Raw genomic sequence first — 23,614 nt, 5'->3', positions numbered from 1 at the left:
AAACTGTTAATATGAAATTTCTACACCGTTGAAGTTACTGACATGAAAATTTGGATTTTGGTTGTTTACAACAAATTAATGAATACGTATTTCAGATTTTTCTGAAAATTATCCCTTAACCTTCAAAAGGGGGGTGGGAGATTGTATGGGACTTAATACAATTTTCAAGATAAAAAGCTGAAAATTGGCACCCTTACTTTTTGTAGTAAATAACAGTAAGTAAATACAAAAAATGTTTAATTTACGTTTATGGTTAATAAAAAACCGGGACGTAAAACGTCATGGAAAATGGGACGGCACGCGTTGCAGAAAGCGGGAGTGGGAGTCGGAGCGGGAAATGGAAAGAAACACGTATTAGGAAACGGGACGGGACACATTGCGAAAAACATGATGGCAAAATATTTAGGAAACGGTACGGGATCTACATTACATAGCAGGAAGCGGGATTGGATAAGTTTGCGGGACGAGACACGCAGCGGGAAACTGGAAATTGAACTAAAGATGAGAAAAAAATGCAAATTTAAATCCGGCGAAGCCGCGGGCAAAAGTTAGTTTAAAAATAATATTGACAATCAATAGATTTTTATTATTTCACCCCGTTTATCAGTACCTTCAGTTTTTTCATGGTCTGAAACTGAAGTCTTAAAAGTGTACTTAAAGGCGACAAAGAGCTGCTAAACGTGAAAATAAAAATAGCTCTCGATTCAAATATGTGTCGTTTCAGGGGTAAAAGTTGATCCTAAAGACGATTTTTTTGTGTTTATATTTTTGATTTGAATAGATTTTGGGTTGGTGTTAAAAAAGTGGTGGTCGAAAATAATATACATATCCTAATCCCACAAAAGTGCAATGTAATATCAATAGTGTTCAATAAATTATGGAATGATAATAAAGGTATTTTGTTTGACACTGGACTTGAATAATTTACCATTTACAATTCGTCTTGTGTTTAATACGTCATATTCAATAATCCACTAAATCCTTCTTTTCTTGTTTTAAACTCGCACCACAATTGCGAATAATCTTTTTGGTCGTAAATCTTCAACAATATTAAAAATTGGCGCTCTTTGCCACCTTTAGCAATGTTTGTTTACCGAAGTTGCACCAGTAGCGCCATCTGCGCCGAACTTTGGGTAATATTCCCTATCAATATCAATATATATTGTTTATAATTACTCGATGTTTGGTGTACTTCTATTTTCTTCACAATGCACGTTTATCTTACGCTACCTTACTTTGTGCGTTAAATTATTTCCTTTCAAATAATTAGTAGGAAGAAATCACTTTCTAGGATAAGCCCGCCTTTGCACGCGTTTCTTTCTTTATTTTACTGCTTTCTTCGCATGTGTTTTTTTCGTGCAAAAAGAGTTTACAAACAAACATATAATAAAAAAGTAGAAAAAAAAATCTGTACATTGAATAAATATACTTAAAAACAAAATTAGGCAATAGAGAGTTAGAGAGTAAGAAATTGGAAAAAAAACTGTCTGTCTGTATGTCTGTATATCTATATGTCTGTGTATCTGTATCTCGAGCTACTAATCCGTTGGAAATTGCCGCGGGCAAATGCTAGTTCCAGATTTTTGAACCTATTTAAAAATAATAGGGGTGTGTTCTGAAAGTTAGTATATAAAAAACATAATTTCATTAGCCAGAAAACATTTATTTTTTATTTATTTAAATTACTTATAACAACAAACCAATCACACGTTACCGATAGTTCACTTAGATAGTTCATATTCGTTATTTTGGCGCTTACTTCTTCTTCCACAGGTAAGAGGGGTAGTCGTAACCGACGGCGTATTCGTAGCTGGAGAGGCCAGAGTACGCATAGGGAGAGGCAGCGAAGCCAGAGTATGCGACTGGGGCGGAGTAGGAGACAGGGGCTACGGCGGCGGCTGAGTAGGCGACAGGGGCAGCTACGGAGGCGGCGGAGTAAGCTACAGGAGCAACAGCTGCAGATACTACTGGCTTGGCGTAGGTCACTGCTGGAGCAGAGTAAGCCACAGGGGCGGAGTAGGCGACGGCAGGGGCAACCGCGGGAGCGACGGCGGCGGCGACAACGGGCTTAGCGTAAGTTACAGCTGGAGCTGAGTAGGCGACGGGGGTAGCGACTGGGGTAGCCACGGCAGAGACGACGGACTTGGCGTATGACACGGCTGGGGCGGCGTAAGAGACGGCTGGGGCGGCGTAAGAGACAGCTGGGGCGGAGTAAGCGACCGCGGCAGGGGCTGCGGCGACCGCGGCAGGGGCGGCGGCGACTGCGGCAGGGGCGGCTGCGACAGCTGGGGCGGAGACAGCTACGACAGGCTTGGCATAAGAGACGGCTGGGGCAGAGTAAGCGACTGCAGCTGGGGCGGCAGCGACAGCCGGGGCGGAGTAGGCGACTGCAGCTGGGGCAGCTACGGCTGTGGAGTACGCCACAGGGGCCACGAATTGGGGCTTGGCGGTGGAAAGGCCGAGCACGGCGGCGACGAAGAGCTGAAAAATATAATTTTCGATCAGAAATTATTTTCTTTAGGCTATATATGTAAGTATATGTCTTATTCCAACCGAGTACTTAGACAAGTAACATTAGAACATCCCATTACAATGCTGCAATTAATTTTCAGCAGCCACGGACCTGTCTTTTTTGAATTAATTGTAACAAATTAAGTTTGTATCTTTGCAACATAATAGGTAAATAAATAGTATACAATTTAAATAAAAAATAAACTAATAAAATTATAAACTCACGAGCTTGTACATGGCTGTGCTTTGTTTCCAACTATCGTAGCTGAATGACATTTGGTTCATCCCAAACAAGAATTTATAGGAACACACACAAACCGGACAATATCCTATTCGATTTTAAATTAGATGATAAATCGAACCTTATTTTAAAGCCTCAAGGTTCATCACATCTGTTTTACTTATTAATGTAAAATATATAAGTTTTATCATATAATTTACAACGATCAAGGCTATATTTGACAAAACGAGTTCAATTTAAATGGCTTCGATACCTAAGGGCTTTGAAGATGATTGACATCATATAAATTCGAAACAAATTCGAACATACTCGTGAAAACTATTCAGGGGTTAATTCTGTAAGCCCATTTAACGGTTTCTTGCCTCGAAACCACGGTGGCTGCGCGTAAGACATCTGCTAAAAAGTTACTCTGTAACGATACCATGTGTAGACGTGTTTAGATATTCATCTAACCAAGTTTGCTAATTATTATAAGTTTTTTAACTATACTCGAATCAAACATACATTACTTTTCGAGTATAAGAAAGGAAAAAAAATATTTATCTTTGTGTTAATTGTAAATTTATTTATCTTTCAGCCATCACACTACATATTGGTGAAAACTGCATAAAAACCCGTGTAGTAGTTATTGAGTTTATCGCCGACAGACAGACAAAGGCACATCTATCTTCCCCTGATGAAAAATTATTAATCGCGACGTATTGAGAACCTCCTATCCATAAAATTGGCTAAAAACGTGTAATTAGTTCATAAATAACATTGAATACATTTTTTAAACCATGATGTCATATTGAAGGAACAGCGCTGAATTGGCGCCAATTGGTCTAAAAGTTTTAAGGTCAAACTATAACTTTATTTAAAACTTCTTATTATTGTAAAAAATCATCATCAAATTGTATATAAGTTTTAAGAATTTTTAATTTAAATTATTATGAAAAGAAAGAAAAGCAATATTGTACGATTTCATTAGATACCAACCTACTTAATTATCACTAGACAGGTCAGGGCAAGTTTTTTAAAATATTCTCTTTAATAGATCCTTTAACGTGCCAAAAAGATGTTCCAGTCGTTGACCAGCTCGTATCCGGATTCGGTGGTGTTGTTAATGTGATATATGGTAATTTTATCATCAAATTGATAAATTTGGTTCTAAATTTTTTTATAAATGTCCAAGTAATAATAGTAAAATGGGTTCCGACTTTGGTGGCGACGGAAGCAACCGGGAAAACGCTCAGATGAGAGACTAAAATTACCTATATTCAGTGTATTTAAAAATTCATTGTCTTTTTTATTCAATGTAGTTGCGTTTCTATCTAAACATAAAAAATTTAAAGTTTATATGTTTAAATAAGACCATAGTTAGGTCTTAATTTAAACATTAAAAAAAATAATAAAAGCGAAAATACATTTTTTAAATGTTGCTTTTTCAAGCCTTGAACATTACACATTATTAAATACAATACCCGATCAGATGATCTTATGTTTATAGTAAAACATTAGTGATATGGGTAATGGTATATTATTAATATGGTATATTAGTGAAAACGTGAGGACATAATTTTAATATTTTTGTTTGTTATCTACCTATATTTACACTCAGTAATACCAAATCGGGTGATCTACTTTAGTTAAACTATCTACTATTAAATTTATGTGCGTATTATACGGATATTCAAAATAAGCTCAAGGTTTATTTTAGAAAACGAGTTCAGGTGACATTTCGCCAAATGTTTCAATGGCCGCTACTTGATCGATATTTTGCTGTATTTTAATATACTCAATTATGTTACAGCCAAAATAAGAATTTTAAATTATCTAAAATTTTGGTTTTTGATTAATTTTTAAGCGTTTTGACTGCCGTCCGTTCATTACCATACTTCAAAATAAATAATCTTTCTATAATCTAAAAATATAATTTTGATAAAATTTGGAACAGATTACTCATAAATTAGGGTAGTAGAAAGAAGTCTTTGCTGAAATTTGAAGGATCATGAGAAGGCAATGACGGTGATCGAAATGCTAAAAAATTCACAATCCTTTTGTTAATCAAAAGATTTGCTGATATGATCACTTTTACCCCAGATTGAAAACTGCCTAAAATCTAGGCACAAAAAAAATATAATAATTTCTGTATTTGAAAATGTTAGTTCAACGTTATCAAATACAGTAATTATTCCATTTTTTGTGTTGTTTAAATTTAATTCGTTGCTACAATGTTTTGTAAAAGTAAAATCGATAATATATTGAAATAGGATGGATGAAGTAATTTTCACGGTTTTTAAAAATGTGTACATGCTTCATTGCCAGTAAATATTGAGTTGAGTGCCTAGTTCTTTTTATTACCTATTGCAGTCTTAAATTCGTTAAAATAATCAGAGGACAGACATTCTTTAAACAGAATCCTTACCAATTATTCATTCATTAAATATTTTTGTAAAGAAAACGCTCATGAGAGATATTAATTTTAATAGACCATCACTTGCTTCTGGTGAAGGAAAACATAGTGAAGCTGCACTGTATTTGATGATACTAGCTGATATTGTGTGAAATGTGAGAACGCAATGGCAAACCACTTCTTCACCATTTTTCAAGGAGTTGTTGTGTGTGTTACATTCCACATAATGGCCGCGACTGTAAGCCATGTGGAAGGACTACGACTTTAGGAAGGAAATGACAATATTTTTCACTATTCTCTATCCACATAAGTTCCACTCAGCTAAAGTAATATTGAAAATATTTCAGTAGTTCTTTGTTGGTGTGAGCAAAAGGTATAGTATAAGTATATCGTAACTAACCAACTGTAAAATAATTTTTGAAATATCGTAAAAAAATTAGAAATCAGATCTTATGATTGTAATACAATTTAATTGCAAACAAACCTATTACAAATAGTGAAATAAACTATAACGATATTCACGTTTTATGTGCAAAAGTCTACCTAAAGCATCTCCGAAAAAATCCCTTGATTATATTAGAGTCATTCATGCATATCATAAACAGATATAAGAGACCTGTATGCCAAGTGTGGTCGTGGGGGAGTCTTGTATAGTTGCATGCATCTTTGATGTCACTTGGGCGGTGCAAGTGTGATTTTCGTTTAGTATAATTAATTAATATAAAACTGTGTTATGTGAATACATACAATCTCTTTTTTTTCATAAACAGATTCCCAACTGAATAGTTGGGAATCTGTTTATGAAAAAAAAAGAGATTATTTTATTCATAACTGCGAATGAGGAAATATTTACTTTTATCATCTTTACAGACTAATGACGATAAGTTTGCATTAAAGTTTTATAATTCTACTAATAAATAACCTTTAAATAAGGAGTGTATAGTAATGTACTTAAATACAAATAGGCCTTGTTTGTCGGTACGATGTATAATGAAAAATAACGAATGATGATTTCAGCAGTTTATTGTATTGATTTCGCTATTATATTAAATTAATTTATTTCTTGATGTAACCATAGCCGGAGTAGACGGGGGCAGTCGCGGCGTAGCCCGAGAAGGCTACAGGGGCGGACGCGGAGTAGCCAGAGTAGGCTACAGGGGCGGAGTAGGCTACGGCGGCTGGGGCGGTGTAGGCAACAGCGGCGGGGGCAGCGGCGACGGCGGGGGCGGAGTAGGCGACAGCAGGGGCGGAGTAGGCGACAGCAGGGGCAGAGTAGGCGACAGCAGGGGCGGCAGCCACAGCTGGGGCGGAGTAGGCCACAGCAGCGGGGGCAGCAGCTACGGCGGGAGCTGAGTAGGCGACGGCATGGGCGCCATAGCTAACGGGAGCGGCGACGGCCGGGGCAGCAACACGGACAGCTGGGGCGGAGTAAGTCACGGCTGGGGCAGCGACGGCGGGCGCGGCAGCGATGGCTGGAGCAGCGTAGGAACGGTATGCGGGAGCAGCCACAGCTGGGGCTGCGACGGCGTGAGTGGCAACAGCTGGGGCGGCGACTGCCTGTGCGGCGTAAGTCCTGGCGACAGGGGCAGCGTACGATGGCGTAGCGACGGCTGCAGGCGCAGTGTAGGCAGGGGCGGCGTATGCGGTGGCAGCGGTGTAGGTTGGGGCGGCCACACGGACGGCGGGAGTGGCTACGGCGGCAACAGCAGGCGCTGAATATGCCACACCAGTGGTGGGGGGGAGATAGTAGTTGTTAGGCTTGGCGGCTGAAAGCCCCAGCACTGCAGCGATTACCAACTGAAATTAAAAAAAAGGTTACGTAAACTTAGTGCTGATATCAATCTACGTTTTGCATAGAATTTTATAGTCATTTATGATTTCTAAATGTCGGAACAGTGATTTTTTGTAGTTTGCCAGTAATTTTGTATTTAATAATATTTTATACTCTAATAAGGGTTAAAATATGTATAATGATTTTACAGATATTCGCTAATAATTCTAATATCAAATGAGTTACAATTTTAAATAGTAATAATAATATAAAATAATAATGGTTATCTATTATTATCTAATTATTGATAATATTACCAAAGTTCAATTTTCAATTATTTTAGACCTACAAAGGTGACTTACCAATTTGTACATGGTTGTGTTTGATTTTCAGGCCGTCGCAACTGAATGATAGTGGGCTCATCCCAAGCGTCTGTTATATAGGACACCCGAGAAACCGGACTTCCTTCTGCCTGTTCCATTTTTTTGTCTGCAAAATCGACTTTAATTCCGTGCAATATGACACATTAAGAATGCTAATTAAGTGATCGAGCTATAGAAATGTAAAATATATCAGTTGTGTTATAATTTGTTATCGTCAAGGCTAATTTGATGGAACTCGTTCATTATAATCAATGGAAATAATCAAAGGGCGGGAGTCACATTTACACCTGTTAGTTGATTGTCTAATGTTAATTAGTAAAATTCCTGCCAAAAATAGTACTTATATTTTAGTGTTGTATTGATAAATCACCTAGTTGGTAAGTATTAATAAAATACATATTACTACGCATATACATCAATGACTAAGCAGTGCATTGTAAATTTTTCGAAAACACTACTGGAAAATTAATCAATATGCATTCTAAATAATAATTTTGAAAGCATATTGATTAATTTTCCAGTATTTTTTAAATATCTAATTACACATTTTTAAAATATTATTTCGTATTCGAAATAATATTTTAAAAATGTGCTTTCAACGCCCTGCGCATATAATATTGATTTTAGAGTGCGGATGGCCTTCCACATTTCTGTAGCGTGCCTGGTATATTTGCAAATGCATATACTTACGATTATCATGCCATAATCAAGAAGAAAACCTTTTCCTTAGTTATCAGAACTCGTGGGAGCCCCAATCTCATCTTGAAAACATCAAGCAATAAAACCCATTCGTCCACGTGGGCGCACTTTATAGGTGTACTTGCAAGATGGAGGTAGATAGCTAACGGTCACCTCTGACAGGATCACAATTTTCTATAAATAAATAGTTTTTGCCTTACTAACTTAGATTAAGGAAATGTATGTACAAATAAATTGATTCTTTTTGCCATAAATAAATCATTTTATTATTTATTATTAAAAATAACTAAACGAATTATTTTAAATTAAAAACAACTATTAACATTGAAATTATATGAATGGAATGGGATGTTAAATTATGTAATATTCTTACTACAACTTAAATAGAATTATACTTACCTCTGAAACAATTAGTAAAAATATATTTAATTGATCTAATATTTTTTCTATGGGATCGCTTTCACGTGAGAATTTCGTCTTAAATCCCTTACCTCTACTTTTGTGAAATTCCAGGGTATATTCTACCTAAATCTATCCACTAAACTTTGTTTAATTGAGTAACAAACAACCGATCCGCTTTCACTCGCAGCAAACAATAGCTTATTTTACTCTCCCGCTTTCCCTACTAAAAATCACCTCAATCCAATGCCACGAAGGACAAACAAACACACTATCACAATTATGATATTAATATAGATTTAGAAATAAGACTATGACAGTACAAGAAGAAGCAGCTACTTTTCATAAGATTTATTTTTATCCAAACTTTCAAAACAGATACAAAATTTAAATAAATAGTACAATAATATTTTTATTATAGTATGTTCATTCCTCCTACCATTCCCTTAAAAGTGCAATATCAGATTAAATCAGAATATGCGACCTGTTAGATATATAGTATTGCAAGATTGGATGTATTAAAAACTTAAACGATCCAACATCACACCATACACAAGTGTGAACCAGTTCGACGACTTGTGAACATTTCATATTTTTAACACTGGGTATATAATTTAGTGATAGATGATCGTAGATGCGAAATCCGCCTCATAAGTAATCTTCAACGTTTGTACGATTGTACTATAATGCAGGTACCTACTATTATTCTCTTTTAGCATATTCAGGAATTTAAGAAATAGGTGTACGAGCATTACGAGTATATGTTAAGCCTTAATGGTTGATTTGACGCTCAACTTAAACTTGTTCAGCGGGAATATCTGCTGAAGTAATTTTGACAGCAGGAAATGACAACATTTTATACTATGTTTATATTACAGATAGTTGTAAAGTACTAATTTTAATTCTAAATCTTTATCTTTTTGAACACGGTACCAGATTTCATTAGACAAATCTTTGAGAACCATTTCCTATTTTCAAAATGAATCTGTGACCTTGGATCCGTGCACTAAAGGTTCCTCGGAATTTTTGTAGTGTTTATCTATCTATCTATTATTCTAGGTGAACAGTAAACACCCTATACCTAGTTTGTGATTCTCTTGTGAAATAAAAAATATGCGTATGTCGCACGCAATGTCAATGGTCATATTTTTGATTGCCTTGGCTTTCCAGTTTGATGTTTTAACAACTTTCAACTTGAAAGCTTTACGTGTTCTTGAGAAAAATGGGCAAAAAGTGATCCTTTCCTACCTTTTGAGGTATGGAACTCTATAAATGATAGCACGACGGTTTACTTTGTAGGGATAGTACCTATTATTGCAAACTTTGTTTCATTCGCGTCGAAAACATTGCGCATGTCTGGTTGGCCATTTAGTAATAAATAGATATATAAAAAATACACGTGCCATAAACTAGACTTGTCAAATATTTACGATGTCTCCAGATCTATTTCAAAGATTTTAAAGAAATGCTAGTTAATTTACATATTTATGATGATGTTTTTATTCAATTTATGTGTTATAAAAAATATGGCAAAGTTTTTTTGATAACTCTTCTCAATCGAGATTAGTGATACGCTTTGCAATGCAAATATTAATCGGAATCCTTCTCATATTTAGAACTTGGCCTGTGTGTGTATGTTTTAAATTTATATCATAACTCATAACATATTTTGCTTCTTCTTATTGTGTGTCTTTATTAATATTCAATTAGATGGAGTTACTCTCATCTACCTACAAAGATATGGCAAAAAGAAAATAAGGAACAACTCGTCACGCAAATTAAAATGTATTTTGGACTAGATATGTCAATTTCATTTTACAAAATTTCTTAAATTATAAGAAAAGTTCAATAAGAAAACAATTAGGTAACATAAAACAAATATAAAATTCGTATAACTTCACATTGACAAATGATATCAGTCGATCTCGTCACTAGTTAAAACTAGATTCTTAACGCTTCTTCCAGTATCCGAAAGGAGAGGAGTAATCGTAGCCAAGGCCGTATCCAGAGTAGGCGGAGTAAGCCAGGGGAGAGTAGTCGGCATAGCTTCCGTATCCGTAGCCAGAGTAGGCTACAGGGGCAAGAGAAGATGCCGTGTAGGCGAGGACTGGCTTAGCGTAAGATACAGCTGGAGCGGGGTACGCTACGGCGGGAGCAGCTACGGCGGGGGCGGCTACGGCGGGTGCGGCTACGGCGGGTGCGGCTACGGCGGCAGCTACTGGGGCTACGGAGACAGCGGGAGCTGAGTACCGGACTGAGGAGGTGGCGACAACGGGGGCGGCGGAATAACGAACTGCTGGGGCGGCGTACGACACAGCTGGGGCGGAGTAAGACACTGCTGGGGCGGAGTATGATACAGCTGGGGCAGAGTAGGATACCGCTGGAGCAGCAGAGTAAGACACCGCTGGAGCAGCAGAGTAAGACACCGCTGGGGCAGAGTAAGATACCGCTGGAGCTGAGTAAGAGACTGCTGGAGCAGAGTAAGCCACCGCTGGGGCGGAGTAGGACACTGCTGGTGCAGCGTAAGACACCGCTGGGGCAGCGTAAGATGAAGTGTACGATAATCCTGGAGCATATGATCCATAGCCAGCTGAATATCCCAATCCATAGCCCACGCTGGGCTTAGCGGCAGCAAGGCCGAGGATGGCGGTGAACACTAACTGTAACAGATGAAAAATAAAAAAAAGTAAGTTGAATATTGTATTTATGGAAATAAAAGGGATACTTACGTAAATCCTCTTACATATTTAGGAAATAAGAGAAATATGTCCTCACAGATATCAAAATTAAAACCGGCCAGCAATTCTTAATTGAACCTGCAACTGGCGACTGTCAAAACGCATGTCAGGATAAAATCTGACTCCACGATGATTTTTATAGTTATAGCACAACATATGACAGAGAGTGAGAGAAATAAAGAGAACTCAACGCAATTCTATGCCTAAGTAATATATAAATCTGTCGTTCTATGGGTATTTGTTCTGAATGATCCATTAAAAGAGATCTCATCAATAGCTGGGCTTTGATACAACTTCTACCTTATGGAAATTGGTAAATTACATTTATAAATCATATAATAAACTCACCAATTTGTACATGGTTGTGATATTCTAAACAGTCGCTGCCGAATGATGATCCATCTACCATCTTGTCTTTTTTATATGCTTTTCAAAACCGGACTTCCTTCACGTTTGTTCATTGCAAAATTATTTAGTAAGCTTTATGTATTTGATTATACAGCCCAGTTTGCAACGACACCTTTTTGTTTTGATTGAAAAATGCAAAAATATGAAAATCGTATCAAAATATACTAATTGTCAAGGCTAGATCGGTCTTTGAGTGGATGATCTGCATCAAAAATTACAATTAATAGAATCCATATATCTTAGTAAACTTAGTCTAATTTAGTAATAAGGCATTTCGATGCACTAGATAAATACTACGCGGCGTACGGAAGGAACTTCCTTTCCGTTTTCCATTGTGATTAATACAAGGAGTGACAAAGGATTTTAATAATAAAATATAAATTATTTTTACATGAACGTATGATTTTTTGATTTTAATTATTAAACAATATTCAGTGCTTAACAGTTTTATTTTTAAAGCGATGTATGAAAATACAGAAAAATTATATATCACATTGGGAAGTTAAAAAGTATGAAAAACAATTACATGTTTGTGGTGGGTATTGGTATAACGTGGCAGATGATTAGTTTCAATCAATTATCAATTCACCGCTTTTTCAGCAACAATGAAGGGTAGTCGAATCCGTAGTTCGCGGCGTAAGTTGGGCCAGTGTAGGTAAGAACTGTGGCAGGGTAGCTAAGAGGGCTGAGTCCAATGGGGGCTAGCCTGTAAGTGGGTGCGATGTTAAGGGCTGGTGCTACAGGTATGGCAGGGGTTGCAAGGGCGACGTCCACAGCAGGCGCTAACGGAGAAACAAAGTCGAATGGCGCGATGCCCCAAGGTTTGGCGGCACTGAGGCCCAAGATGGCGGTAATAATTACCTGTAAAATAACTAGAATAAACGTCCATGAAATGGCAAAAAAGGTGAGAGAAATATGAAATGGAAAGCTCTGCTGGCTGTCAATGTCGTCAAGGAAGATATGCTGATAATTACAATTAAGTATGCCAAAGAACCTGTGAAGTGATTTTTACTAAGCACGGACTTGCTAAAGAAGGAAAAACACTCAGATAAGAAAGAAAAATATGAGAGAGATCTTTTGCAATATGAGTGTTGAGAGAGATCTTTTACATGAATACGTCATTAACGTAATTTTTGGCGTTGGTTCTAATTTATTTTTAAACTTACCAATTTGTACATGATTGCAGCTGATTTGAAAAGGAATGATGACGGTTAGTTTCCTCCATCTTTTATATCCTATATAACAAAACCGGACCAGATCAGAAAATTTCAGGTGGCATTATCAATAGCAAACAAAAATAAACTTTATGTTATTTCCGTAAATATCAGATTTCTATGAGGAAACTAAATATTCGTGAAATGCATAAATTATTAAATGTGCTCCATTTTCGGCTAGGCTTGAATCATAGAATAAGTCCTCTTTATAAATTTAAATCAATACAAAAGCATACATTTACATAGATTTATGTTTTCTGACTTCCTACGCTTAACAACTTACTTGCTTCAATTGCTGAACTTTGACGGTATTTTAAATTGAAAAACCGAACATGATCGTATTTTATTAAATGCCATAGCAATGCTTTTAAGAGATAGCCACCTAGTAGTAGATACGTTTTGGATATGATTGGAATTTAGAGGAAAGAAAGCCAGAAAAAAATTATAGCGATAAAATAATGTTTATTGGTTATTTGACAATGAATTGTAATATTATGGTTGACATTTCTGGATGTGACTTTAATTAGAATTTTATGTTACGATCTCTGCTCTTAACGTTTCTTCCAGTAATAGGAAGGGTAGTCATATCCGAAGTTGTATGCGTAAGGTAGTGGGGCAGGAGCGGCGGCATAGCCGGTCCAGGCCACGGGGGAGTAAGGCAAGGCGGGGGCAGGGTAGGCCAATGGGGCAGCAATAGCGGGAGCCGCAGCGGCGTATCTCAGAGTTGGAGTGGCGATTGGTACAGCAGGAGCGGCCACTGGGAGCGCATGGGCTACTGGAACTGGCTCATGGACTGCCAGAGCAGGGGTGTAGCCCAAGGGAGTAATGATTTCGGGCTTGGCGGCGGCCAGGGCCAGAACAGCGGAAATAATAATCTGGAAAAAAAGAGAAACCTATTATTGTATCTGCGTATGAAAACTGACAGTTACTTATTAAAATAATGTGGAACATTTCTAGTTTTATAAAAGTATCTAGTTTTATAAGTAAGAAAGAGGTTTCTTGGCAGCGTCAAGATGTTATTTAGTTACCAGAAATTTAGTACAAAAAGTCTCTTACTGAAAGAATCTATCAGATTAATTTAATATTTTATAAAAATAACAACTTATTTTTTTAAATTCATGTACAAAATATTTGTTTGATCTAAACAAAACACAATCAAATTTGGAAAAACATTCTTACCAGCTTGTACATGGTTACTGGTTCTTTCAGACGAACTGAATGATGATGAGCTAATCCTGGTCTCTGTATTTATATGAAGTAAAACCGGACCTTTTTCTTTATAAACATTATCATAAAACATACCATAAATTACCCATAAACAATTTAAGATAGAACTCAAAATTCCTTATGTGAACTGTAGGTGAGAAATATTTAAATTAAAATGTATCAGTGAGTTGTCAATGTTAAAACTGGATCCAATGAAGGAATGGGGCATGATATCATCGGAATATCCACTAATTAACAAAATTTCGTTAAAATTTATGACTATCGGCTCCTGGTCAGTAAGTATAAATATATTTTAAAGTAATTAACATATTAAAACAAAATGCGACAAAATTATTTCTAGTTATGATAGTAATAAGTCGTTGACATCCTCGCAAGAAATATATTGCGGGTACTAAACAGATACAAAATAAGTTTAATTATATTAAGTTATGTCAATACACGTTAAGTAAACAGCAAGGTGTTATTATTTATCAAAAAAAGAACATAATCCAATCCAATACAGCGAAATCACTTTATTTCGAAAATACTGCCAAATGTTTTTTTGATCAATTAGTCCATTTCACGTTCCAGTTACCAATATTTTAGGTTTACATATTTATAATTCAGCGTCTCCAATAGTACGAGGGGTAGGAGTCGATTTCGTAGGTGCTGTAGGAGACTGGAGCGACGTAGCTGGAGTATGCGATTGGAGAAGAGAGGTGCACGGCTGAGGCGACCGGCAAGACGGAGGCGACGGATACGTGAGGCTCGTGGTAAACCACGCTGGGCTTGGCGGAGCTCAGCCCGAGAACGGCTACCAATAGCAACTGTAATAAGTTTTTAACAAAAATGTATATTTTGACAAGATTTTACTATTGTCCGATAGATCTTATTGCTTTCAATGTGTGTCCCGTTCCTGGGTGCACCATCCGGTCATACTTATTATAATAATGAATTGTCATCCATACTAAACATGTATACAAAATTTCAGCTCATCAGATGAAGATCAAAATTAAGTTGGAAGATTCTACCCGAATAGACATCAAGACATACATAGTTACATTGCAAGTTGTAAAAACGTTTGATTATTCATGTTGGCTTTTTTAACACACCCTTTCACTATATGCTCAAACATCGACTTCCATAAAAAATATAGTGAAATGTTCGAGATTCGATGATGACTTCGATCAGCTGATCCGCGAATTTATATGGAAGAACAAAATATGTTTGTAACTTTTCACTATACATTTCTTTACAACAAAACTCTGGTGGTGTTCAAAAAGCCATCCTGTCTAATCAAACGTTTTTTATGTATGTCCCTTCCAGCTTAATAATATTTTGTGCATGACTTCACCGCAATAACATGGTACTTAAATAGACCAATAAGTATATCAGTGCGATATCAATTTTGAATCACAGCAGGTAATATCGAAACCCGCTTTAGTCCATAGTGCATACGGCATTTAGCCTTTACCTAACCTTCCCCAATATTTAGCTTCTTAAGTGCATGCAACAAAATTGTTATCAGACTGGTTTGGATAGAAAAAATTGCGCACTCAAAAAAACTTTCTGTTTATTATTCATTACTAGCTGCGGTTCGGGTCTTCACACACCTTAGAATTAGGGGATTAAAAATACTTTATGTGCTTTTCAAGGTTATGTTCTATATCTATACAAAATTTTATTTAAACATGTCTAGGTTTAATGTGATTGAATATAAAATAAGAGAAATGAGAAAGTTGGTCACTTACCAGTTTGTACATTTTAGTGTTTCCTTCTGAATACTTAATCTGAATGATGTCGCCTATATCCCAGGCGCAGATTTTATAGTAACATCTTGGAACCGGACTCTACTCCCTTGCACTAGTGCATGTGCAATAAAATACACTCTATGATTTCGATGTAAGGTTTAAATTCCTTTATTAATATGCTTTGCTTTTTTGCAAAATTAGTGCAATTTTGACCTTACGAAGGGTAACAAAATGCATCATTTATTTAATTACTAGCTGCTTATTTTATTTTGTTACAATCTAAATCCAAATTATTTTCTATAATTTAGAGGTAATATCGCGAATGAGTGGCATTATCTATAATTTATGTCCTGCAACAGCACGAAAGACGAGCTTTTAAACAAAAATACTAACCATTACACATAATTAATAAATGGGAATCTCATGATATTTATACCGTTTCACCTTACTTTCACAAGGTGTACATTTTTTCGCCTCCTACTCCTGTTTATAAACGTCATACTCAGACACTGGATACATAAGCTTTCAGTACAAGTATGAGAAATGGGAACAAGGCCTTAAAAGGTTTCCTAAAGAATCGCAGAGCCTTTCACCTCAATCTGAATGCCGTGGCTCGTGTAACTGAATTGACGCACTTCCGAAATATGTTTACGTTCAAGTTCGCACAATAGATATGACGAACTATTTTGCCTACAACAACTATTTGAACTAAATATTTTAACCGACTTGGATGGACCAAATTAAACATGTTTAACAAAGCTTGTCAACAATGCTCGTCACAAACTAACAATATTAACCTCAATCGAATAAAAAACATCAACCATAGTTTTTTTAAGAATGATTAAGTTCAATCTATTCTGATACCTTTCTACGAATATACTAAACACAAGCTAGCTAGCTTATAGCTAAGCTAAGCTAGCTTAAATTACTTAGTATTTTTAATCTGTCGATACCTGGTTTGAAAGAAAAGGAAAAGTAAATTAGACTATAATCTCGACTAAATTGTTTAGTAAAAAGTGTAATTATTAAGTAGTAACATTATTATTACTCGGAGCTTGATTGCTAATGATGGAAATAAATAATAATAAATGATGAAAACGCGACGCATATTTGCCGATTCCACGTATCAGGCGTAAACGGTATATTTAAATTAGTTGGCTTGGTACGTTGCGTTAGTGAATATCGGAACAGTAAGGGTAGGATAAATATTATAACAATAATTAAATAAATAATAGAAATAAAATGTTTATCTATTTATTGTTGGTATTAGTAATTAAAGTTACGGTAAACGTGAAGAACAACATAGGTAACAAGAACACATACGAGGGGAGGTCAAAAAGTTCGCGGAATAAGGGGGAAGCGGGTTGAAATTAAACACCAAACTATTTTTCCTTTTCAATATATTCTCCCTTAACACTAATACATTTTTCAGATCTCTCAAATAACTTATTTATACCATCGAAAAAAAATGATTTATCTTTGGTGTCAAAATAGGCCGAAATTGCCGACTTCACTTCTTCATCGTCGCCAAATTTTTTTCCACGCAGCTCTTTTTTCATTTTTGGAAATAGATAATAGTCACTGGGTGCCAGGTCTGGACTGTAGGGTGGGTGGTTCAATTGTTCGAAGCCGCATCGGTGAATGGCAGCCGTCGCAACATGGCACGTGTGAACGGGTGCGTTGTCGTGCAGAAGGAGCACACCTTTTGACAACTTTCCTCTTCTTTTTTCCTTAATAGCTTCTTTTAATATTTCCAGTAAAGAAACGTAGTACTGTCCCGTTATAGTCACACCACGTTCTTTGTAATCGATCAATAAAATGCCTTCTGTATCCCAAAAGACAGTCGCCATGAGCTTGCCAGCCGATTGTGTCACTTTGTACTTCTTTGGAGGAGGTGTGCCTTTTTTATGCCACTGCATCGACTCTTGCTTGACTCAGGTTCATAGTGGTGAACCCAGGATTCATCACCAGTAACAATCCGGGCCATAATTTCTTCCTTTCTCTCTCCACAGAGCTCCAAAAACTGACGAGAACACTCGACACGTTCACGTTTTTGAAGTGGCGTGAGCATTCTCGGAACCCATCTTGCACTGACCTTAGTCATGCCAAGATGATCATGTAGAATATTCAAAATACTGGTTTCGGATACTCCAATCATTGCTGCAAGCTGCTTCTTCTTCCACCGGGTATCTTCCAATACAAGTTTTTCTACTTTTTCGACGATTTCCGAAGTGGTGGCCTCAATTGGCCGTCCGGAGCGTGGGTCATCTTCAATGGACTCTCTTCCTTGTTTGAAAAGACCATGCCACTTGTAAACCATGGTTTTTTCAGGGACAGAGTCCCCGTAAACAGCCAACAGCTCTTGAAAAATAATCTGAGCGGATTTTCCTTGCTTGGTAAGGAACTTAATAACGGCGCGGTGTTCAATTTTCTCCATACTGGCTGATTTCTTCCCGATTCAGTTGTTTACAGGTCGATAACACAAAAGTTAATGACCCGATTACGTTCAAACTTGATATATATACTCTTAATGAGGTGCTCAACTAGTAACTACCTGGACGAGTAAACCTACCCCCACCAACCCCTCCATTCCGCGAACTTATTGACCTCCCCTCGTAGTACACAACTTTGTCAAATTTCAAAAGCATATAATTATTACATGTAGAGTGGTACATTTAAAATCACATTAACAGGTACATAAATCTTTGGGTCTTAAAGCTGCTTAAATTTGACATGTGCAGTTAAATTGTACATTTTACTTCTTCTTGTAGTAATAGACAGGGTAACCATTGTATCCGAGGTCGTAGCCGTAGCCAGGGTACGCTACGGGGGCAGCGGCGTATCCAGAGTACGCTACAGGAGAGGAGTAAGCTTGAACGGGGGCGACGGCGGCGGGGGAGTAGGAGACGGCCGGAGCGGAGTAGCTGACCACAGGCTTGGCGTAAACCGAAGGAGCGGCGTACGAAACAGGGGCGGAGTAGGACACTACTGGGGCGCTGTATGACACAGGGGCGGAGTAGACCGATGGGGCAGCGTAGGATACAGCAGGGGCAGCGTAGGATACAGCCGGGGCAGCGTAGGAGAGAGCCGGGGCGGAGTACGCCAGAGCCGAGTTGGCGCTGACCACTGGGCCGTAGACTTGGGGCTTGGCGGCAGCCAGCCCGAGGATTGCGGCGAAGATGAACTGAAAAATGAGGGAAAAATTTTCAGTTCATCTTCTGTTGAAATATTTTTTTTTATTGATTTTCAATCAAAATAGACCGGTGTAGCACCGTTCTTGGGATACATATCTTTGGAGAGAAAAGAGAGTTATTTATGCATAATCATTAAATTAATAATAATTAAATTAAAATTTAATCGATAATTTGTTATCGGAATAATTTTCAGAAATCCAAACTGCACAAAATTTTAAAAAAGTAATATCACTAATTTATCGTTTGTACGACCTAATAATAATCGTTAATTTTAATGGAATCTTTTATAAACGAATATCAAATAATATTTGGCCACTCACCAGTTTGTACATGGTTTTGGTTTTGTGTCAACTGTAGAAGCTGAATGATGCTGGGCTCATCCCTGTCGTTCAATTTATACTATCTTTATGTACTTCCTATATAATTTATAACATTTTTGTTAAACAACGCTTCTTGTAACAGACAGAAGGTTCGATTTCCCATAAAAATATGTGGGTTAAAATTTAATTATAATTCTGTTACGTCAAAAATTGCTCATGTTCAAGGTTAATTTGACACATCGAGTTTAATATAGTTATTTAAATTAATTGCCCTAAACATGTCGTTAGATTGATGAAGCATGTAATTTATGTGTAAACTGAAAAATGTAAAGATTTCCCAAAAAAATATATTTTAATTCTGTTAAAATGTATGTACCAACTCCAATTACCCTTTTACGTTTTTTATCAAACTTAATTTAGCACATAAATAGTATATAAAATAATATTTAAATACTTACTGCTTGTCTCAATCTTCTTCTTTCCATGCCTTTATGTCTATCATATCTAAATAAATTGGTCTATAAGATATATTTCTAAAAAATGTATGAGTGGCAAATGTAGGGAGTATGATTTATTAAACTTTCTATACAGATGATATGACACATTCAATGTAAATAATTGCATTTGTGTCCTCGTTATAATAATAGCATGATTTATTCAGATAACACAGATCTAAATGTTTGTAACAATTTTTTTAAATCCTTACATATTATACAAATAAGTCACATCAACCTATCTGTCGTCTCTCTGAACGCGAGAACTAAACTCAAGAACTGCCGGACACGTTTTTGCACGGTTTTCACCAATAAATATTGTGATTCCTGAGGAAAGTTTAATTTATTACGGCGTTTATTTAAACGGATCAGAATCCTTACTAAATATAAAACAAAGAATTCGCGATGAACTCAAACGCTACTGCACGGATTTTCATTCGGTTTTCATCAATAGTAGAGTGATTCCTGAGGTAGGTTTAAAGGTATTATTATGTTTTAGCCGAGCGAAGTCGGGACGGGCCGCTTATAAAGAATATAAAATAGAGTTACCTAGCTTGCTCACGACCTGTATACCTAGAGACAAAAATTAATTGGCATGTAACTACGGCTTGAGTTTATATCGGTGCCAGCAATATTTCAATCAAAAAAGCAATTTTTCTAATAGAAACATATCCCTTTTAAACAAAAAAATATTTTTTGAAATCTGTCGAGCCGTCTTTGCGAAATCGAGTAACATACATAAAAACGAAGATCGCGACGAGAACTTCGTTTCGAATTTTTTTTATGAACTCGGTTAAAATTGCCCAATTATTTTCGCTCTGCCATACAAATTGGTGAATCAATAAGCTAATCGGGCTTAGTACGAACGCTCGAAAGGTAGTTCTTGTTTCACAATTTTTTTTTTAAGGAAGTCGATGTAAATATTCCGTGCACTGAGCATATTTTGAAAATTTGCCTGTTATCGTGTGATATATCAATAACAATAAGCAAGATCCAACCATCACTACCGCAATTCAACTTGCACTTGACAGATTGTGATTTTTTTGAAATTATTTATTAGACAGTGTATTAAGCTATATCTGCTTAAAGGGATAAGGGATATATCCTTATATAGTGATATATTATTACTTCATATCAATATCATTATCGTACTAACCAGGAATTCAAGCCCTTTCCTTTTACAATCTTCGCGGATTAATAAACAGCTGGCACATTCCACGTTTACCTTACTAGCATATAGTAGCTTTATATGTCAAACATGCCTAAGTATAGGTATAGTTATATAGCAAGTAGTATATGATATCAATTTAACCACATACTTATAAGCATGTTTGACATATAAAACTACTTATTTATACATAAAACCAGATCATTTATAATTTGGAATTCAATAAATAGGTAGGTAGTAAATATTCATTTAATTAATAGTAAAAAATTGTTTCTCTATTTTAAAAGTAAAATAAAAGAAGAATATGTGCAGTGTAATATATGCATTAAATATCTGCACCTCCATATTTTGCATACAAATGCATCGGATTTTTTTATTATATGTTAAATACAGTCTACATAGTTCTGTTGTTGGTATTTCTGGTTGGGCTAGCGCAAGAAGACGGATGATTGGTTCTGGGACCATTTCATTCAGTTCAATTAAATTTATTCGTGAAACAATATAAGAGTACGATAACATTTTTTTGTAATTTTGTATCCGATTGCATTGCATTCGGATATTACAAAAGAAGAAGTAGTCGCATACCGGATATTTAATTTCTAGCTTTTAAGTATTCAAACACAAGATATAATGGAGAATTAATTTATTACATTTTCATGTGAAATTTCGTGTACCTATATTCCTTTAAATTGTCGTTATTCACTTCTTCTTCCACAGGTAAGGGTAGCCGCTGTAGCCGTAGTCATAACCAGCTCCATAGGCGGTCAGTCCAGAGTAACCGTATCCAGAGTAGGCCAGGGGAGAGTAGCTAGAGTAGGCCAGGGGAGAGTAGGCCGAATAGGAGATAGCTGGTGCAGAGTAGGTGGCGTAAGCTGGGGCAGCGAGAGCTGGGGCGGCGACGGCTGGGGCGGCGTAGGCTGGGGCGGGGTAGGCTGCCAGGGCCGGGGCGGAATAGGTCAGAGGGGAGCTGAACGCCACTGGAGCGATGAGGCTAGGCTTGGCGGCGGCAAAAGCCACGAGGGCAGCGAATACCATCTGGAAAAAAAATAAAGCAATATTTGAGCTTACAAAGTCTGAAGTAAGTTTCTGAAAATTGCCTAATGAGCGAAGTAAGTTTCAGAACACTAATCGCGGTAAACAAGAACAAAGTAATCCCTTGTGATTCGAATCCATGATCCTGCGTCAATAAGACGAATGCGTAGACCACATGACAACGGAAGCATTTCAGTATGTAAATTTATATAAAAATAATGCACAGCAAACAGATAACATTAAACATGGGGTCGCTAATGCGTTGATCTGGCATTAAATATCACAAAAATAACTTCACCAAAAGGAGGCCTATGCCCTTTTGGTTGAAATGGGCTCAAGCGGGAAAGATATAAATAACTGGTTTGGATAACAGAAATAAAACTTAGAAATCAATATATGATTGGTACTTACACTTACCAGTTTGAACATGGTTGTATTGATTTCAGACTACTGTATCTGAATGATACGGGTCTCACCCTTGTAGTGGATTTTATAGTAGCACCTAAAACCGGACCTAATTGGAAATTATGCATCGAAAAATCTAACAAAACAGACTTTAATGTTTCATTCTTAAGATTCAACCTTTTCTAGCTTGAGTGGGCTGAATTTGGTATGTATACAGTTTATAATATACACGTAATATAGAATTCAAGGCCAATATTGCAAATTAAGGCTTAATTATCATTTCGATTACCTAGTTCGATATGAATTGCCTACCGCTCTTAACTTACCATTATATCATGATGAGTAAATTAGAAACAATTAATAAACCAGTTAAAAATGATAATTTTTCAATATCTCCCATAAAATATAAGTATACTTACTACTCATATATTTGTAGGTATATAGCGTTTTTAATCCGGGTTAAAACCTGGGTAAATTCCCAATCACCCCATTTCTTTTAGTTTTTTCCTAAATCGCTGGGAAGAAACAATGAAATTGTTTTAGACCTTTTACTTATACAAAAAATTAAATTATGAAATATATTGTTAATATTTAGTAATAGTTTTACTCTAATGTACCTTATTACTCTAATGTACATAGGAACCGTATTTCGGCTAATTTAATTGTAGAGAATATTTTTTTGTTTCTTGTCATTTAATTAACCCTGTTTGTAAGACAGATAAGATTTTTATGATTAAATTGTCATAAAAATATGTTATTTTGAGTAAAACTCTTCATAACGATTGAGCATATTTTGCAAACATGGTTATTAAATTATGGGAACCCCAAAAATCTTTAGGTAGGTACCTAGTAGTAATCTACACTTAATATACCAAAAACCTATATTACGTATAGGGAAATAACTAAACACATATTCTTTTACTATTACGAAGCAAAACTCCAAAATGTAATAAATTTCAATTTTTCCCAACCGGGGAAAACCATTCTTGTTAATAGGTAGCTAAAAGGCTTAATTTTAAAAAAATATTTCTTCCGGCCCCAGCTTCCAAAACAGTTTAAAAATCACTCTTCCAGATCAATATAACCATAGTTTTGTATCTTCAATTTCTCAAATACATACATCATTAACCTTGAGACGTTACGAACCTTTTAAGAATTCAAAATTTGTAGAAATGTCAACGAGCGATACGAATAATTTTGTATTTAATTAGGATATCATACTTATTCTTCAAGCATCATAATATTATTCTTAAGTTTTTGTAATTGTTTATGTTGAATAATTGCG

The 23,614-nt window shown here is 36.2% G+C and overlaps 6 protein-coding genes across 7 annotated transcripts; all 6 read right to left on the bottom strand.

Moving 5' to 3' along the window:
• Positions 1–1,642: 1,642 nt before the first annotated feature.
• On the bottom strand, positions 1,643–2,848 carry LOC128673118 (cuticle protein 16.5-like). The gene is made up of 2 exons (XM_053750747.1): positions 2,737–2,848; positions 1,643–2,481 (listed from the first exon to the last, which is right to left on the bottom strand). The coding sequence occupies exons 1-2, from the start codon at positions 2,794–2,796 to the stop codon at positions 1,756–1,758; spliced, it is 786 nt and encodes a 261-aa protein (XP_053606722.1). The 5' UTR covers positions 2,797–2,848; the 3' UTR covers positions 1,643–1,755.
• Positions 2,849–6,152: 3,304 nt separating this feature from the next.
• On the bottom strand, positions 6,153–11,595 carry LOC128673259 (calphotin-like). The gene is made up of 4 exons (XM_064436211.1): positions 11,486–11,595; positions 10,354–11,059; positions 7,281–7,306; positions 6,153–6,944 (listed from the first exon to the last, which is right to left on the bottom strand). The coding sequence occupies exons 1-4, from the start codon at positions 11,495–11,497 to the stop codon at positions 6,204–6,206; spliced, it is 1,485 nt and encodes a 494-aa protein (XP_064292281.1). The 5' UTR covers positions 11,498–11,595; the 3' UTR covers positions 6,153–6,203.
• A 1,606-nt stretch (positions 11,596–13,201) lies between these two features.
• On the bottom strand, positions 13,202–14,091 carry LOC128673125 (cuticle protein 16.5-like). The gene is made up of 2 exons (XM_053750757.1): positions 13,939–14,091; positions 13,202–13,634 (listed from the first exon to the last, which is right to left on the bottom strand). The coding sequence occupies exons 1-2, from the start codon at positions 13,948–13,950 to the stop codon at positions 13,311–13,313; spliced, it is 336 nt and encodes a 111-aa protein (XP_053606732.1). The 5' UTR covers positions 13,951–14,091; the 3' UTR covers positions 13,202–13,310.
• A 497-nt stretch (positions 14,092–14,588) lies between these two features.
• LOC128673258 (protein GVQW3-like) lies at positions 14,589–18,153 on the bottom strand. The gene is made up of 2 exons (XM_053750989.1): positions 17,812–18,153; positions 14,589–14,792 (listed from the first exon to the last, which is right to left on the bottom strand). Exons 1-2 carry the CDS (start codon positions 18,151–18,153, stop codon positions 14,589–14,591), a joined length of 546 nt encoding a protein of 181 aa, XP_053606964.1.
• Positions 18,154–18,343: 190 nt separating this feature from the next.
• LOC128673122 (cuticle protein 16.5-like) lies at positions 18,344–19,295 on the bottom strand. The gene is made up of 2 exons (XM_053750753.1): positions 19,231–19,295; positions 18,344–18,900 (listed from the first exon to the last, which is right to left on the bottom strand). The coding sequence occupies exons 1-2, from the start codon at positions 19,240–19,242 to the stop codon at positions 18,472–18,474; spliced, it is 441 nt and encodes a 146-aa protein (XP_053606728.1). The 5' UTR covers positions 19,243–19,295; the 3' UTR covers positions 18,344–18,471.
• Positions 19,296–21,520: 2,225 nt separating this feature from the next.
• LOC128673124 (cuticle protein 16.5-like) lies at positions 21,521–22,446 on the bottom strand. Of its 2 annotated transcripts, none has more exons than XM_053750756.1 (2): positions 22,342–22,446; positions 21,521–21,927 (listed from the first exon to the last, which is right to left on the bottom strand). In XM_053750756.1, the coding sequence occupies exons 1-2, from the start codon at positions 22,351–22,353 to the stop codon at positions 21,592–21,594; spliced, it is 348 nt and encodes a 115-aa protein (XP_053606731.1). In that variant the 5' UTR covers positions 22,354–22,446; the 3' UTR covers positions 21,521–21,591. The 2 variants fall into 2 exon arrangements, with proteins under 2 accessions (XP_053606731.1, XP_053606730.1); XM_053750755.1 differs by having other exon boundaries at positions 22,336–22,440.
• Positions 22,447–23,614: the final 1,168 nt, after the last annotated feature.

Source organism: Plodia interpunctella, chromosome 10, assembly GCF_027563975.2.
Source record: "Plodia interpunctella isolate USDA-ARS_2022_Savannah chromosome 10, ilPloInte3.2, whole genome shotgun sequence".
Classification (NCBI taxonomy): Eukaryota; Metazoa; Arthropoda; class Insecta; order Lepidoptera; family Pyralidae; genus Plodia; species Plodia interpunctella.
Note: the sequence above shows the minus strand (reverse complement) of the source record. Positions and strands in the feature narration are given on the sequence as shown.

Excerpts from the sequence above, each read along its gene's own strand:
- LOC128673118 (XM_053750747.1), bottom strand. The coding sequence starts at position 2,796 with ATGAACCAAATGTCATTCAGCTACGATAGTTGGAAACAAAGCACAGCC. Across the intron at positions 2,482-2,736 it reads GCACAGCCATGTACAAGCTC|CTCTTCGTCGCCGCCGTGCT; the intron begins GTGAGTTTATAA and ends TATATTTTTCAG.
- LOC128673259 (XM_064436211.1), bottom strand. Across the intron at positions 7,307-10,353 it reads TTTCGGATACTGGAAGAAGC|AATCAAACACAACCATGTAC; the intron begins GTTAAGAATCTA and ends CGACGGCCTGAA. Across the intron at positions 6,945-7,280 it reads ACACAACCATGTACAAATTG|TTGGTAATCGCTGCAGTGCT; the intron begins GTAAGTCACCTT and ends TTTTAATTTCAG.
- LOC128673258 (XM_053750989.1), bottom strand. The coding sequence starts at position 18,153 with ATGGAGAAAATTGAACACCGCGCCGTTATTAAGTTCCTTACCAAGCAA. Across the intron at positions 14,793-17,811 it reads ATCATCTTGGCATGACTAAG|TTGCTATTGGTAGCCGTTCT; the intron begins GTCAGTGCAAGA and ends AACTTATTACAG.